Here is a 12172-nt window from a genome sequence, read left to right as displayed (position 1 = left end):
AATTTTTGTATCATCAGCGAACTTACTGATCATACCTTTTACATTCATATCCAAGTCATTAATGTAGACCACAAACAGCAAGGGACCCAGCACCGATCCCTGTGGTACCCCACTGGCCACAGGCTTCCAGTCACAAAAACAACCTTCGACCATCACCCTCTGCCTTCTGCCACTAAGCCAGTTTTGTATCCAAAGTGCCAAGGCACCCTGGATTCCATGGGATCGTACTTTCTTGACCAGTCTCCTGTGCGGGACTTTATCGAAGGCCTTACTGAAATCCATGTATACCACATCCACTGCGTTACCCTCATCCACACGCCTAGTCACCCCCTCAAAAAATTCAATCAAATTAGTCAGACATGATCTTCCCTTGACAAAGCCATGTTGACTATCCCTGATTAATCCTTGCTTCTCCAAGTGGAGACTAATTTTGTCCTTCAGAATTTTTTCCAATAATTTTCCTACCACTGATGTTAGGCTCACTGGCCTGCAGTTCCCCGGTTTTTCCCTACTCCCCTTCTTGAATAATGGTACTACATTAGCGGTTCTCCAGTCCTCTGGCACATCCCCTGTGGCCAGAGAGGTTCTGAATATATGTGTCAGAGCCCCCGCAATCTCCTCCTTTGCCTCACACAGTAGCCTGGGATACATTTCGTCCGGGCCTGGGGATTTATCCATTTTTAGGCCTGCTAAAACCGCCAATACCTCCTCCCGCTCGATGTTAATTTGTTCGAGTATATCACAGTCCCCCTGTCGTATTTCTATGTCTACATCGTCCTTCTCCATAGTGAAAACAGATGCAAAAAATTAATTTAGAACCCCTCCTACATCTGCCGGCTCCACACACAGATTGCCATTTTTGTCCCTAATGGGCCCTATTTTTTCCCTAGTCATCCTCTTACCCTTAATATACTTATAAAACATCTTAGGATTTTCCTTTATTTTGCTCGCCAGTGTTATTTCATGGCCCCTCCTTGATCTCCTAATTTCTTTTTTAAGTATCCCCCTGCACTTTTTGTACTCCTCTAGGGCTTCCTCCGTCTTTAGCCTTTTGTATCTGCCAGAAGCCCTCCTTTTTTTCCTAATCCATTCTCGTATATCCCCTGACATCCAAGGTTCCCTGGAGTTCTTGGAACCACCCTTGACCTTTACGGGAACATGTTGCCATTGTATGGTCTCAATCTCCCTTCTGAAAGACTCCCATTGCTCCGATGCGGATTTTCCGACAAGCAGCTGATCCCAGTCCATTTTGGCCAGATCCTGCCTTATCCTATTAAAATCGGCCTTCCCCCAATTTAGAACCTTTATTTCCGGCCCCTCCCTGTCCTTTTCCATGACCACCATAAATCTCACCGAATTATGGTCACTGTCACCAAAGTGCTCACCTACTAGCACTTCTTCCACTTGGCCGGCCACATTCCCTAGAATTAGGTCCAGTACCGCCCCCTCTCTTGTAGGACTTTCTACATGCTGGCTCAAAAAGCTCTCCTGGATGCACGTTAAGAATTTTGTACCCTCTAAGCCTTTTACACTCTGAGTATCCCAGTTAATATTGGGGAAGTTGAAATCCCCCACTATTATTACCCTATTATTTGCACAATTTTCTGAGATTTGCCTACATATCTGTTCCTCTATCTCCCCCTGACTGTTTGGGGGCCTATAGTACACTCCCATCAAAGTGCTTGCCCCCTTTTTGTTTTTAAGCTCCACCCATATGGCCTCATTAGAGGAACCTGCTAATATATCATCCCTCCTTATGGCAGTAATTGATTCTTTAATTAATATTGCGACCCCCCTCCTCTTATACCTCCCCCTCTGTCTCGCCTGAAGATTTTGTACCCCGGAATATTGAGCTGCCAGTCTTGCCCCTCCCTCAACCATGTCTCTGTGACAGCAACAATATCATACTCCCATGTGTTTATCAACACCTTCAGTTCATCCACCTTATTCGCAAGACTCCTTGCATTAAAATAGATGCCATCCAGCCTTGCCCTCACATATTTGCCCTGTCTTCCAAGCTGACTTGTTTTTTTCTCTATGTTTGGCTGCACATCACCCCCTATTGTAGCTCCACTCTGTATCCCATCCCCCTGCCAAGTTAGTTTAAACCCCCCCCAACAGTGCTAGCAAACCTCCCCGCAAGGATATTTGTCCCGCTCTGGTTCAGGTGCAACCCGTCCGACTTGTACAAGTCCCACCTTCCCCAGAAGCAGGCCCAGTGATCCAGGAAACTGAAACCCTCCCTCCTGCACCAACTCTTTAGCCACGCATTCATCTGTTCTATCCTCCTATTTCTATACTCACTGGCCCGTGGCACTGGGAGTAATCCAGAGATTACAACCTTTGAAGTCCTGCTCTTTAATCTGCTACCTAGCTCCCTAAATTCTTGATGCAGGACCTCATCTCCCTTCCTACCTATGTCGTTGGTCCCAATGTGGACCACGACCTCTGCCTGCTCCCCCTCCCCCTTGAGAATGCCCTGTAGCCGCTCAGTGACATCCATGACCCTGGCACCAGGGAGGCAACAAACCATCCTGGAGTCATGTTTACGGCCACAGAAACGCCTGTCTGTTCCCATTACGACAGAATCCCCTACCACTATAGCAGAGGAGGGGAGAAAGGGGTCGCAGGGTCACGGACTGAGGAGGGGAGAGAGGGGTCACAGGGTCACGGACTGAGGGAGGGGTCCCAGGGTCACGGACTGAGGAGGGGAGAGAAGGGTCACAGGGTCACGGACTGAGGGAGGGGAGAGAGGGGTCACAGAGTCACGGACTGAGGACGGGAGAGAGGGGTCACAGGGTCACGGACTGAGGGAGGGATCCCAGGGTCACGGACTGAGAAGGGGAGAGAGGGGTCACAGGGTCACGGACTGAGGGAGGGGAGAGAGGGGTCACAGGGTCAAGGACTGTGGAGGAGAGAGGGGCGCAGGGTCACGGACTGAGGGAAGGGAAGGGGACACAGGGTCACAGACTGAGGGAAGGAGGGGGGTCACAGGGTCAGGAACTGAGGGAGCAGGGCCTTGTGTGACATGGTCGAGAGTGAAGCCTTTTGTTTTTGAGCCCTGATCTCACTGGTGGGGAACAGCCCAGACACTGTCAGCTCGGGCTGATGGACGGGCGTGTTCAGTGCACAATAAATACAAGCTTACCCCATCTTAACTTCACTTCGTTTAGTTTTACACTATTCTTAACCTGACTCTCTGTGTGGGTCAAGGGCAAAGGTCAGAGGGTGAGTGTTGTTGAGACGCGCCCAGTGATCAGGCGGCTGGGCTTTGTACCTTTTAAACATTTGTGTCTATACTGATTGTTTAACAAGTCACCCCCCCACCTGTGAAGCAGCAGCGACACAAGGCTGCCATTTGATTCACTCTCGACAAACAGCACAGGAACCACTTAAAACTGTCCCAGCTAGCACTTCCTGTAATAATATCTCCTCCTTTCTCTGGCCCAGTGTCAGACATGGTGACCCTGTGCCCAGCTCACGCCCTGTGTCTGTCCCTACAGGTGAACGATGCCATTGGCAACGAGTGGCCCTGGATCTACTTTGTCAGCCTCATCCTGCTGGGATCTTTCTTCGTGCTCAATCTGGTCCTGGGCGTCCTGAGCGGGTGAGTGGAGTCAAACAACATTGCAGCACAGAAACAGGCCATTCCCATCAAATCCGGGCCCATCATTCTCTCCGCATGAGTCATCCAGTCTAATCCCACTCTCCCTCAGTCCTCATACCATTTAATATCCCACCCAGTCCAATCCACTCTCCCCTCACTTCACATACCCATTAATATCCCACCCAGTCTAATCCCACTCTCCCCTCACTCCCCATACCCTTTAATATCCCACCCAATCTAATCCCACTCTCCCCTCACTCCCCATACCCTTCAATATCCCACCCAGTCTAATCCCACTCTCTCCTCACTCCCCATACCAAATAACATCCCACCCAGGCTAATACCTCCCTCCCCTCACTCCCCATCCCCTTTAATATCCTACCCAGTCTAATTCCACTCTCCCCTCACTCCCCCAACCCTTTAATATCCCACCCAGTTTAATCCCACTCTACCCTCACTCCCCATACACTTTAAAAGCCCACCCAATCTAATCCCGCACTCCCCTCACTACCCATATACATTAATATTCCACCCAGCCTAATCCCACTCTCCCCTCACTCCCCATACCCTTTAATGGGCAGCAATTTAGCACCCGCGATCGGGTGCGTTCCTGGCGGGGGGGACCCGAAAATCGTGAAATCCCGGAGCGGGACCGGAGCCCGCCTCGAACCCGCGCACTTCCGGGTTCCCCGCTGACGCGCCGGCGTGCGCGCACAGCCTCCGCTGATGGGAATCCCGCAGGCAATTAAGGCCAGCGGGGTGCCACTTGAAGGTATTTATTTGGCTTGTTCAGGTCATTAACTGACCTGATTAAGGGATGATGTGAGGAGGGGTGGGATTTCAGAGCAACCTGGGACTGTTTCCCACACTGGGGGAAACACTCCCAGTTCAAATGGACGTGTTGTAGCCATCAGCCTGTGGCAGCTGCAAAGGTCCATTTGACAGGTCGGTGGGGGGGAGACCCTCACTCATTGCAGGAGGCCACTCTGTCACTTGGGACAAAGTTTGGCCTCCACCACCCTCCTCCTGACAATCAAAGTCACCAACTTGCACATTTACCCTGGGGTCCAGAGACATGTACCAAACTTGCGGACCCCCTCAGATGTACATCTTCCGGATGGGGGCCCGCCGTAGCTGCAGTCATGACCTCCTCGGAGGGCGAACAGCATCACCAGCCTCACCAGCCTCGCCGTCCACCTCTGACACGTGGAGCTCCACAACACAGTGCTGTGACACATCCACCTGCACAGCAGGAGGGAGGGCTACCGCAGAGAGAGATGGGTCGCAGAGGGCACTACCCTCGCCGCAGGTTCCACAGACCGAGGCTCAGCTTCCTGGACCTCTCTGAGCAGCAGTGCACACGGAGGCTCAGAGTCACTCGACATGTAGTCGTGGACATCTGCAGCCTCCTTCATGCCGAGCTGCTCCCGGCTGGCCCGAGCACCATCTTCTTACCTGTCGCTGTCAAAGTCACCACTGCCCTCAACAACTTCTCCTCCGCATCCTTCCAGGGTGCCACTGGGGACATCGCCGACATCTCTCAGTCGTCTGCATAAAAGAGCCCTGCAAATACACCTACACCCACTCTGCAGTGACACAATGGGTGGCATCAGTTGTGGGTCTTCATTGTGATCCTCAGGAAAGGGCATTATTGCTCAAACCAGACAAGATTCGCAAAGACATGGCAGTAGTGGTGCCAATATAATATGTAATGTGAGTTGGTCAGAAATTCAACATAAGTAACAACCATGACAAACCCTCAAACACCCTTGTTCATCCCCTTCATGCTCACGACACGTTTGCCTTACGCTGCCTACTGCACATATGTGATGCATGCCCTGTGGCTGCAGCACAGGTGGTGGCAGGTTGAATGAGGCTGACCGTGAAAGAGATGCACGAGAGGGTGAGTATGGGATAGAGCCATGAGATTGTATGAGGATTGGGTTGAGTGGTAGTGGTGGGATGAGTACTGGCGAGGTGAGTAAGTGCAGGTAAGATGAGGATGAGCTTTGAGTGGGTGTGAGGGGTGATGTGACAGAGTAGTGTTGGCACTGCAGAAGGAGATGTGGGGTGGGGGCGGTGATGTGGCAGACGGAGTGTAGGGGAAAGAGTAAGTGAACTCACTGTGGCTGACCTACTGAGGTCATTGCAGCGCCTCCTGCACTGTATGCAGGTGGGCGATATGTTGGTGGTGCAGGTGACCTCCTCTGCCACCTCGAGCCCGGCCTTCTTGGTGGCAGAGGCAGGCCGCTTCCTCCCGCCCGCCGGGGGGGGGAAGATCTCTGTCCTCCCCCTCCTCCTCACCCCATGTATTGATATCTGGAGTGAGGCATCATTAAACTGGGAGCAGCCTTCCCCCTGGGCTGCTCCATGCTGTGATTTTTTCTATTTCTTGCAGCATCTGTCAGTGGAGGACTGCCCCTTTAAATAGAGGTCCTCCAGCTGACAGACCTTACTGCGCATGCGCAGCCCGCCCGACGCACAGATCAGCAGTGGGGAACCCGGAGGAGCAGGAAAGTGAATCCAATTAGGCTACGATCGCGCGGGGAGCTGACTGATTTCGCCGCGCGCGTTACCCACACACCTCATAGCCCACCGCCGAAAGCCCGCAACCCTGGTAACATCGGGCCCAATATCCCACCAGTCTAACCCACTCTCCCCTCACTAACCATATCCATTAATATCCGACCCAGACAAATCCCACTCTCCCCTCACTCCCCGTACCCATTCATATCCGACCCAGACGAATCCCACTCTCCCCTCACTCCCCGTACCCATTCATATCCGACCCAGACGAATCCCACTCTCCCCTCACTCCCCGTACCCATTCATATCCGACCCAGACAAATCCCACTCTCCCCTCACTCCCCGTACCCTTGAATAACCCACCAGTCTAACCCACTGTCCCCTCACTACCTATAACCATTTAACATCCCATCCAGTCTAATCCCTCACTCCCTATACCGTTTAATACCCCACCCAGTCCAATCACCCCCTCCCCTTACTCCCCATACCCTTCAATATCCCACCCAGTCCAATCCCACTCTCCCCTCACTCCCCATACCCTTTAATATCCCACCCAGTCTAATCCCACTCTCCCCTTACTCCCCATACCCTTCAATATCCCACCCAGTCCAATCCCACTCTCCCCTTACTCCCCATACCCTTCAATATCCCACCCAGTCCAATCCCACTCTCCCCTCACTCCCCATACCCTTTAATATCCCACCCAGTCTAATCCCACTCTCCCCTCACTCCCCGTACCCATTCATATCCGACCCAGACTAATCCCACTCTCCCCTCACTCCCCATACCCTTTAATATCCCACCCAGTCTAATCCCACTCTCCCCTCACTCCCCGTACCCTTCAATATCCCACCCAGTCCAATCCCACTCTCCCCTCACTACCCACACCCTTTAATATCCCACCCAGTCTAATCCCACTCTCCCTCACTCCCCACACCCTTTAATATCCCACCCACTCTAATCCCACTCTCCCCTCACTCCCCGTTCTCATTAATATTCCACCCAGTCTAATCCCACTCTCCCCTCACTCCCGATACCCTTTAATATCCCACCCAGTCTAATCCCACTCTCCCCTCACTCCCCATACCCTTTAATATCCCACCCACTCTAATCCCACTCTCCCCTCACTCCCCGTACCCATTAATATTCCACCCAGTCTAATCCCACTCTCCCCTCACTCCCGATACCCTTTAATATCCTACCCAGTCTAATCCCACTCTCCCCTCACTCCCCACACCCTTTAATATTCCACCCAGTCTAATCCCTCCCTCCCCTCACACCCCATACCATTTAATATCCCACCCAGTCTAATCCCACTCTCCCCTCACTCCCCATACCCTTTAATATCCCACCCAGTCTAATTCCACTCTCCCCAAAATCCCCCAACCCTTTAATATCCCACCCAGTCTAATCCCAATCTCCCTCAGTCCTCATACCCTTTAATATCCCACCAGTCTAAACCACTGTCCCCTCACGACCCATATCCATTAATATTCCACCCAGTCCAATCCCACTCTCCCCTCACTCCCCATACCCTTTAATATCCCACGCAGTCTAATCCTACTCTACCCTCACTCCCCGTACCCTTTAATATCCCACCCAGTCTAATCCCACTCTCCCCTCACTCCCCATACCCTTTAATATCCCACCCAGTCTAATTCCACTCTCCCCAAAATCCCCCAACCCTTTAATATCCCACCCAGTCTAATCCCACTCTCCCCCTCACTCCCCGTATCCTTTAATATCCCACCCAGTCTAATCCCACTCTCCCCTCACTCCCCATACCCTTTAATATCCCACTCATTCTAATTCCACTCTCCCCACATTCCCACAACCCTTTAATATCCCACCCAGTCTAATCCCAATCTCCCTCAGTCCTCATACCCTTTAATATCCCACCAGTCTAAACCACTGTCCCCTCACGACCCATATCCATTAATATTCCACCCAGTCCAATCCCACTCTCCCCTCACTCCCCATACCCTTTAATATCCCACGCAGTCTAATCCTACTCTACCCTCACTCCCCATACGCTTTAATATCCCACCCAATCTAATCCCACTCTCCCCTTAATCCCCATACCCATTAATATTCCACCCAGTCTAATCCCACTCTCCCCTTAGTCCCCATACCATTTAATATCCCACCCAGTCTAATCCCACTCTCTCCTCACTCCCCATACCAAATAACATCCCATCCAGTCTAATACCTCCGTCCCCTCACTCCCCATACCCATTAATATCCTACCCAGTCTAATTCCACTCTCCCCTCATTCGCCATTCCCTTTAATATCCCACACAGTCTCATCCCACTCTCCCCTCACTCGCCATTCCCTTTAATATCCCACACAGTCTCATCCCACTCTCCCCTCACTCGCCATTCCCTTTAATATCCCACACAGTCTCATCCCACTCTCCCCTCACTCTCCATACCCTTTAATATCCTGTGGAAAACCATAAAGACCACATTAATGTAGAAATACGTGAACAGTTACTTGACCATAAAAAAGAAAAGAAATGCATGATGGATATTTGACCAATGTTAACTCCTTGCCTCCCATAATGGGGTAGCTACAGCACACACACACAGAAAGACACAATTGTGTAATTACGTTTAAGCCTTGGTATGTTGATAATTAAGCTGGCTGTGCAGGTGCTTAGTACTGTCTGCCCCCCCATCCCCCCGTGCAGATAAGGGTATTGCTGACTATAAAATATAATGAGAATACAGTTTCTTGAGAGGCCATGTGGCCTTGAGACTGACTTCAGCCCTACTGATAACCAGCTTTAGAATTTAGGGAGGGTAGTGCTCGGGCCTACGAGGCCTACGTGCCAATCTAGGAATGAGCTATGGATGTCCAGAGGGGGCAGGCTCATAACTTGATTGACCAACTACCTGAACCAATAAAGAATGTACATGTACGCCCATATTCTATGACAGGTGGCATTGCTAATTAAACTGTATAAATGTGAACTGTTTCCTTTGTTCAGTGAAGAGGTTGTTCTGACCGTTGTTCAGAGTACAGCTTCCCTTGTATACAAGTCAATTCAGTAAAACTTTTCCCTTTGTGATCCTGGTCTGAGTGTATTAGTGCATTGGTATAGTGTTAAGTTTCGACAATCCCACCCAGTCTTATCCCACTCTCCCCTCAGTCCCCATAACCTTTAATATCCCACCCAATCTAATCCCACTCTCCCCTCACACCCCATACCCTTAAATATCCCACACAGTCTAATCCCACTCTCCCCTCACTCCCCACACCCTTTAATATCCCACCCAGTCTAATCCCACTCTCCCCTCACTCCCCACACCCTTTAATATCCCACACAGTCTAATCCCACTCTCCCCTCACTCCCCACACCCTTTAATATCCCACACAGTCTAATCCCACTCTCCCCTCACTCCCCACACCCTTTAATATCCCACCCAGTCTAATCCCACTCTCCCCTCACTCCCCACACCCTTTAATATCCCACACAGTCTAATCCCACTCTCCCCTCACTCCCCACACCCTTTAATATCCCACACAGTCTAATCCCACTCTCCCCTCACTCCCCACACCCTTTAATATCCCACCCAGTCTAATCCCACTCTCCCCTCACTCCCCATACCCTTTAATATCCCACACAGTCTAATCCCACTCTCCCCTCACTCCCCATACCCATTAATATTCCACCCAGTCTAATCCCACTCTCCCCTCACTCCCCATACCCTTTAATATCCCACACAGTCTAATCCCACTCTCCCCTCACTCCCCATACCCATTAATATTCCACCCAGTCTAATCCCACTCTCCCCTCACTCCCCACACCCTTTAATATCCCACCCAGTCTAATCTCACTCTCCCCTCACTCCCCATACCATTTAATATTCCACCCAGTCTAATTCCACTCTCCCTCAGTCCCCATACCGTTTAATATCCCACCCAGTCTAATCTCACTCTCCCCTGACTCCCGATACCCTTTAATATCCCACCCAGTGTAATCCCACTCTCCCCTCACTCCCCATACCATTTAATATCCCACCCAGTCTAATCCTACTCTCTCCTCACTCCCCATACCCTTTAATATCCCACCCAGTCCAATACCTCCCTCCCCTCACTCCCCAAACCCTTTAATTTCCCACCCAGTCTAATCCCACTCTCCCTCAGTCCCCATACCCTTTAATATCCCACCCAGTCTAATCACTCCCTCCCCTCACTCCGTTTAATATCCATCACAGTCTCATCCCACTCTCCCCTTACTCCCCACACCCTTTAATATCCCACCCAGTCTAATCTCACTCTCCCCTCACTCCCCACACCCTTTAATATCCCACCCAGTCTAATCACTCCCTCCCCTCACTCCGTTTAATATCCATCACAGTCTCATCCCACTCTCCCCTTACTCCCCATACCCTTTAATATCCCACCCAGTCTAATCACTCCCTCCCCTCACTCCGTTTAATATCCATCACAGTCTCATCCCACTCTCCCCTTACTCCCCATACCATTTAATATCCCACCCAGTCTAATCCTACTCTCTCCTCACTCCCCATACCCTTTAATATCCCACCCAGTCCAATACCTCCCTCCCCTCACTCCCCAAACCCTTTAATTTCCCACCCAGTCTAATCCCACTCTCCCTCACTCTCCACACCCTTTAATATCCCACCCAGTCTAATTCCACTCTCCCCTCATTCCCCCAACCCTTTAATATCCCCCCCGACAGTCCATTAATCACCCCCCCCCGACTGTCCATTAATCACCCCCCCGACTGTCCATTAATCACCCCCCGACTGTCCATTAATCACCCCCCCCGACTGTCCATTAATCACCCCCCCCGACTGTCCATTAATCACCCCCCCCGACTGTCCATTAATCACCCCCCGACTGTCCATTAATCACCCCCCGACTGTCCATTAATCACCCCCCCCCCGACTGTCCATTAATCACCCCCCCCCCCGACTGTCCATTAATCACCCCCCCCCCCCGACTGTCCATTAATCACCCCCCGACTGTCCATTAATCACCCCCCCCCCCCGACTGTCCATTAATCACCCCCCCTGACTGTCCATTAATCACCCCCCCCCCCCGACTGTCCATTAATCACCCCCCGACTGTCCATTAATCACCCCCCGACTGTCCATTAATCACCCCCCCCCCGACTGTCCATTAATCACCCCCCCCCGACTGTCCATTAATCACCCCCCCCCCCGACTGTCCATTAATCACCCCCCCCCCCGACTGTCCATTAATCACCCCCCCCCCGACTGTCCATTAATCACCCCCCGACTGTCCATTAATCACCCCCCCCCCCCCGACTGTCCATTAATCACCCCCCGACTGTCCATTAATCACCCCCCGACTGTCCATTAATCACCCCCCCCCCCCGACTGTCCATTAATCACCCCCCCCCGACTGTCCATTAATCACCCCCCCGACTGTCCATTAATCACCCCCCGACTGTCCATTAATCACCCCCCCCGACTGTCCATTAATCACCCCCCCCCCGACTGTCCATTAATCACCCCCCGACTGTCCATTAATCACCCCCCCTGACTGTCCATTAATCACCCCCCGACTGTCCATTAATCACCCCCCGACTGTCCATTAATCACCCCCCCCCCGACTGTCCATTAATCACCCCCCCCGACTGTCCATTAATCACCCCCCCCCCCGACTGTCCATTAATCACCCCCCCCCCCCCGACTGTCCATTAATCACCCCCCGACTGTCCATTAATCACCCCCCCCGACTGTCCATTAATCACCCCCCCCGACTGTCCATTAATCACCCCCCCCCGACTGTCCATTAATCACCCCCCGACTGTCCATTAATCACCCCCCCCCGACTGTCCATTAATCACCCCCCCCCCCGACTGTCCATTAATCACCCCCCCCGACTGTCCATTAATCACCCCCCGACTGTCCATTAATCACCCCCCCCCGACAGTCCATTAATCACCCCCCCCGACTGTCCATTAATCACCCCCCCCCCCGACTGTCCATTAATCACCCCCCCCGACTGTCCATTAATCACCCCCCGACTGTCCATTAATC

At 52.0% G+C, this 12172-nt stretch overlaps 1 protein-coding gene across 2 annotated transcripts in view; it reads left to right on the top strand.

Moving 5' to 3' along the window:
* Positions 1–12172, top strand: part of LOC137311116 (voltage-dependent L-type calcium channel subunit alpha-1S-like) — a 183881-nt gene that overhangs the window by 64840 nt on the left and 106869 nt on the right. For both annotated transcript variants that reach the window (XM_067978483.1, XM_067978484.1), the window contains exon 7: positions 3504–3607. In XM_067978483.1, coding sequence (XP_067834584.1) covers positions 3504–3607 — 104 coding nt within the window. The remainder of the gene's footprint in view (positions 1–3503; positions 3608–12172) is intronic.

This window comes from Heptranchias perlo, unplaced genomic scaffold (assembly GCF_035084215.1).
Source record: "Heptranchias perlo isolate sHepPer1 unplaced genomic scaffold, sHepPer1.hap1 HAP1_SCAFFOLD_297, whole genome shotgun sequence".
In the NCBI taxonomy this organism is placed as follows: Eukaryota; Metazoa; Chordata; class Chondrichthyes; order Hexanchiformes; family Hexanchidae; genus Heptranchias; species Heptranchias perlo.
This window is presented reverse-complemented; position numbering and strand designations above follow the sequence as displayed.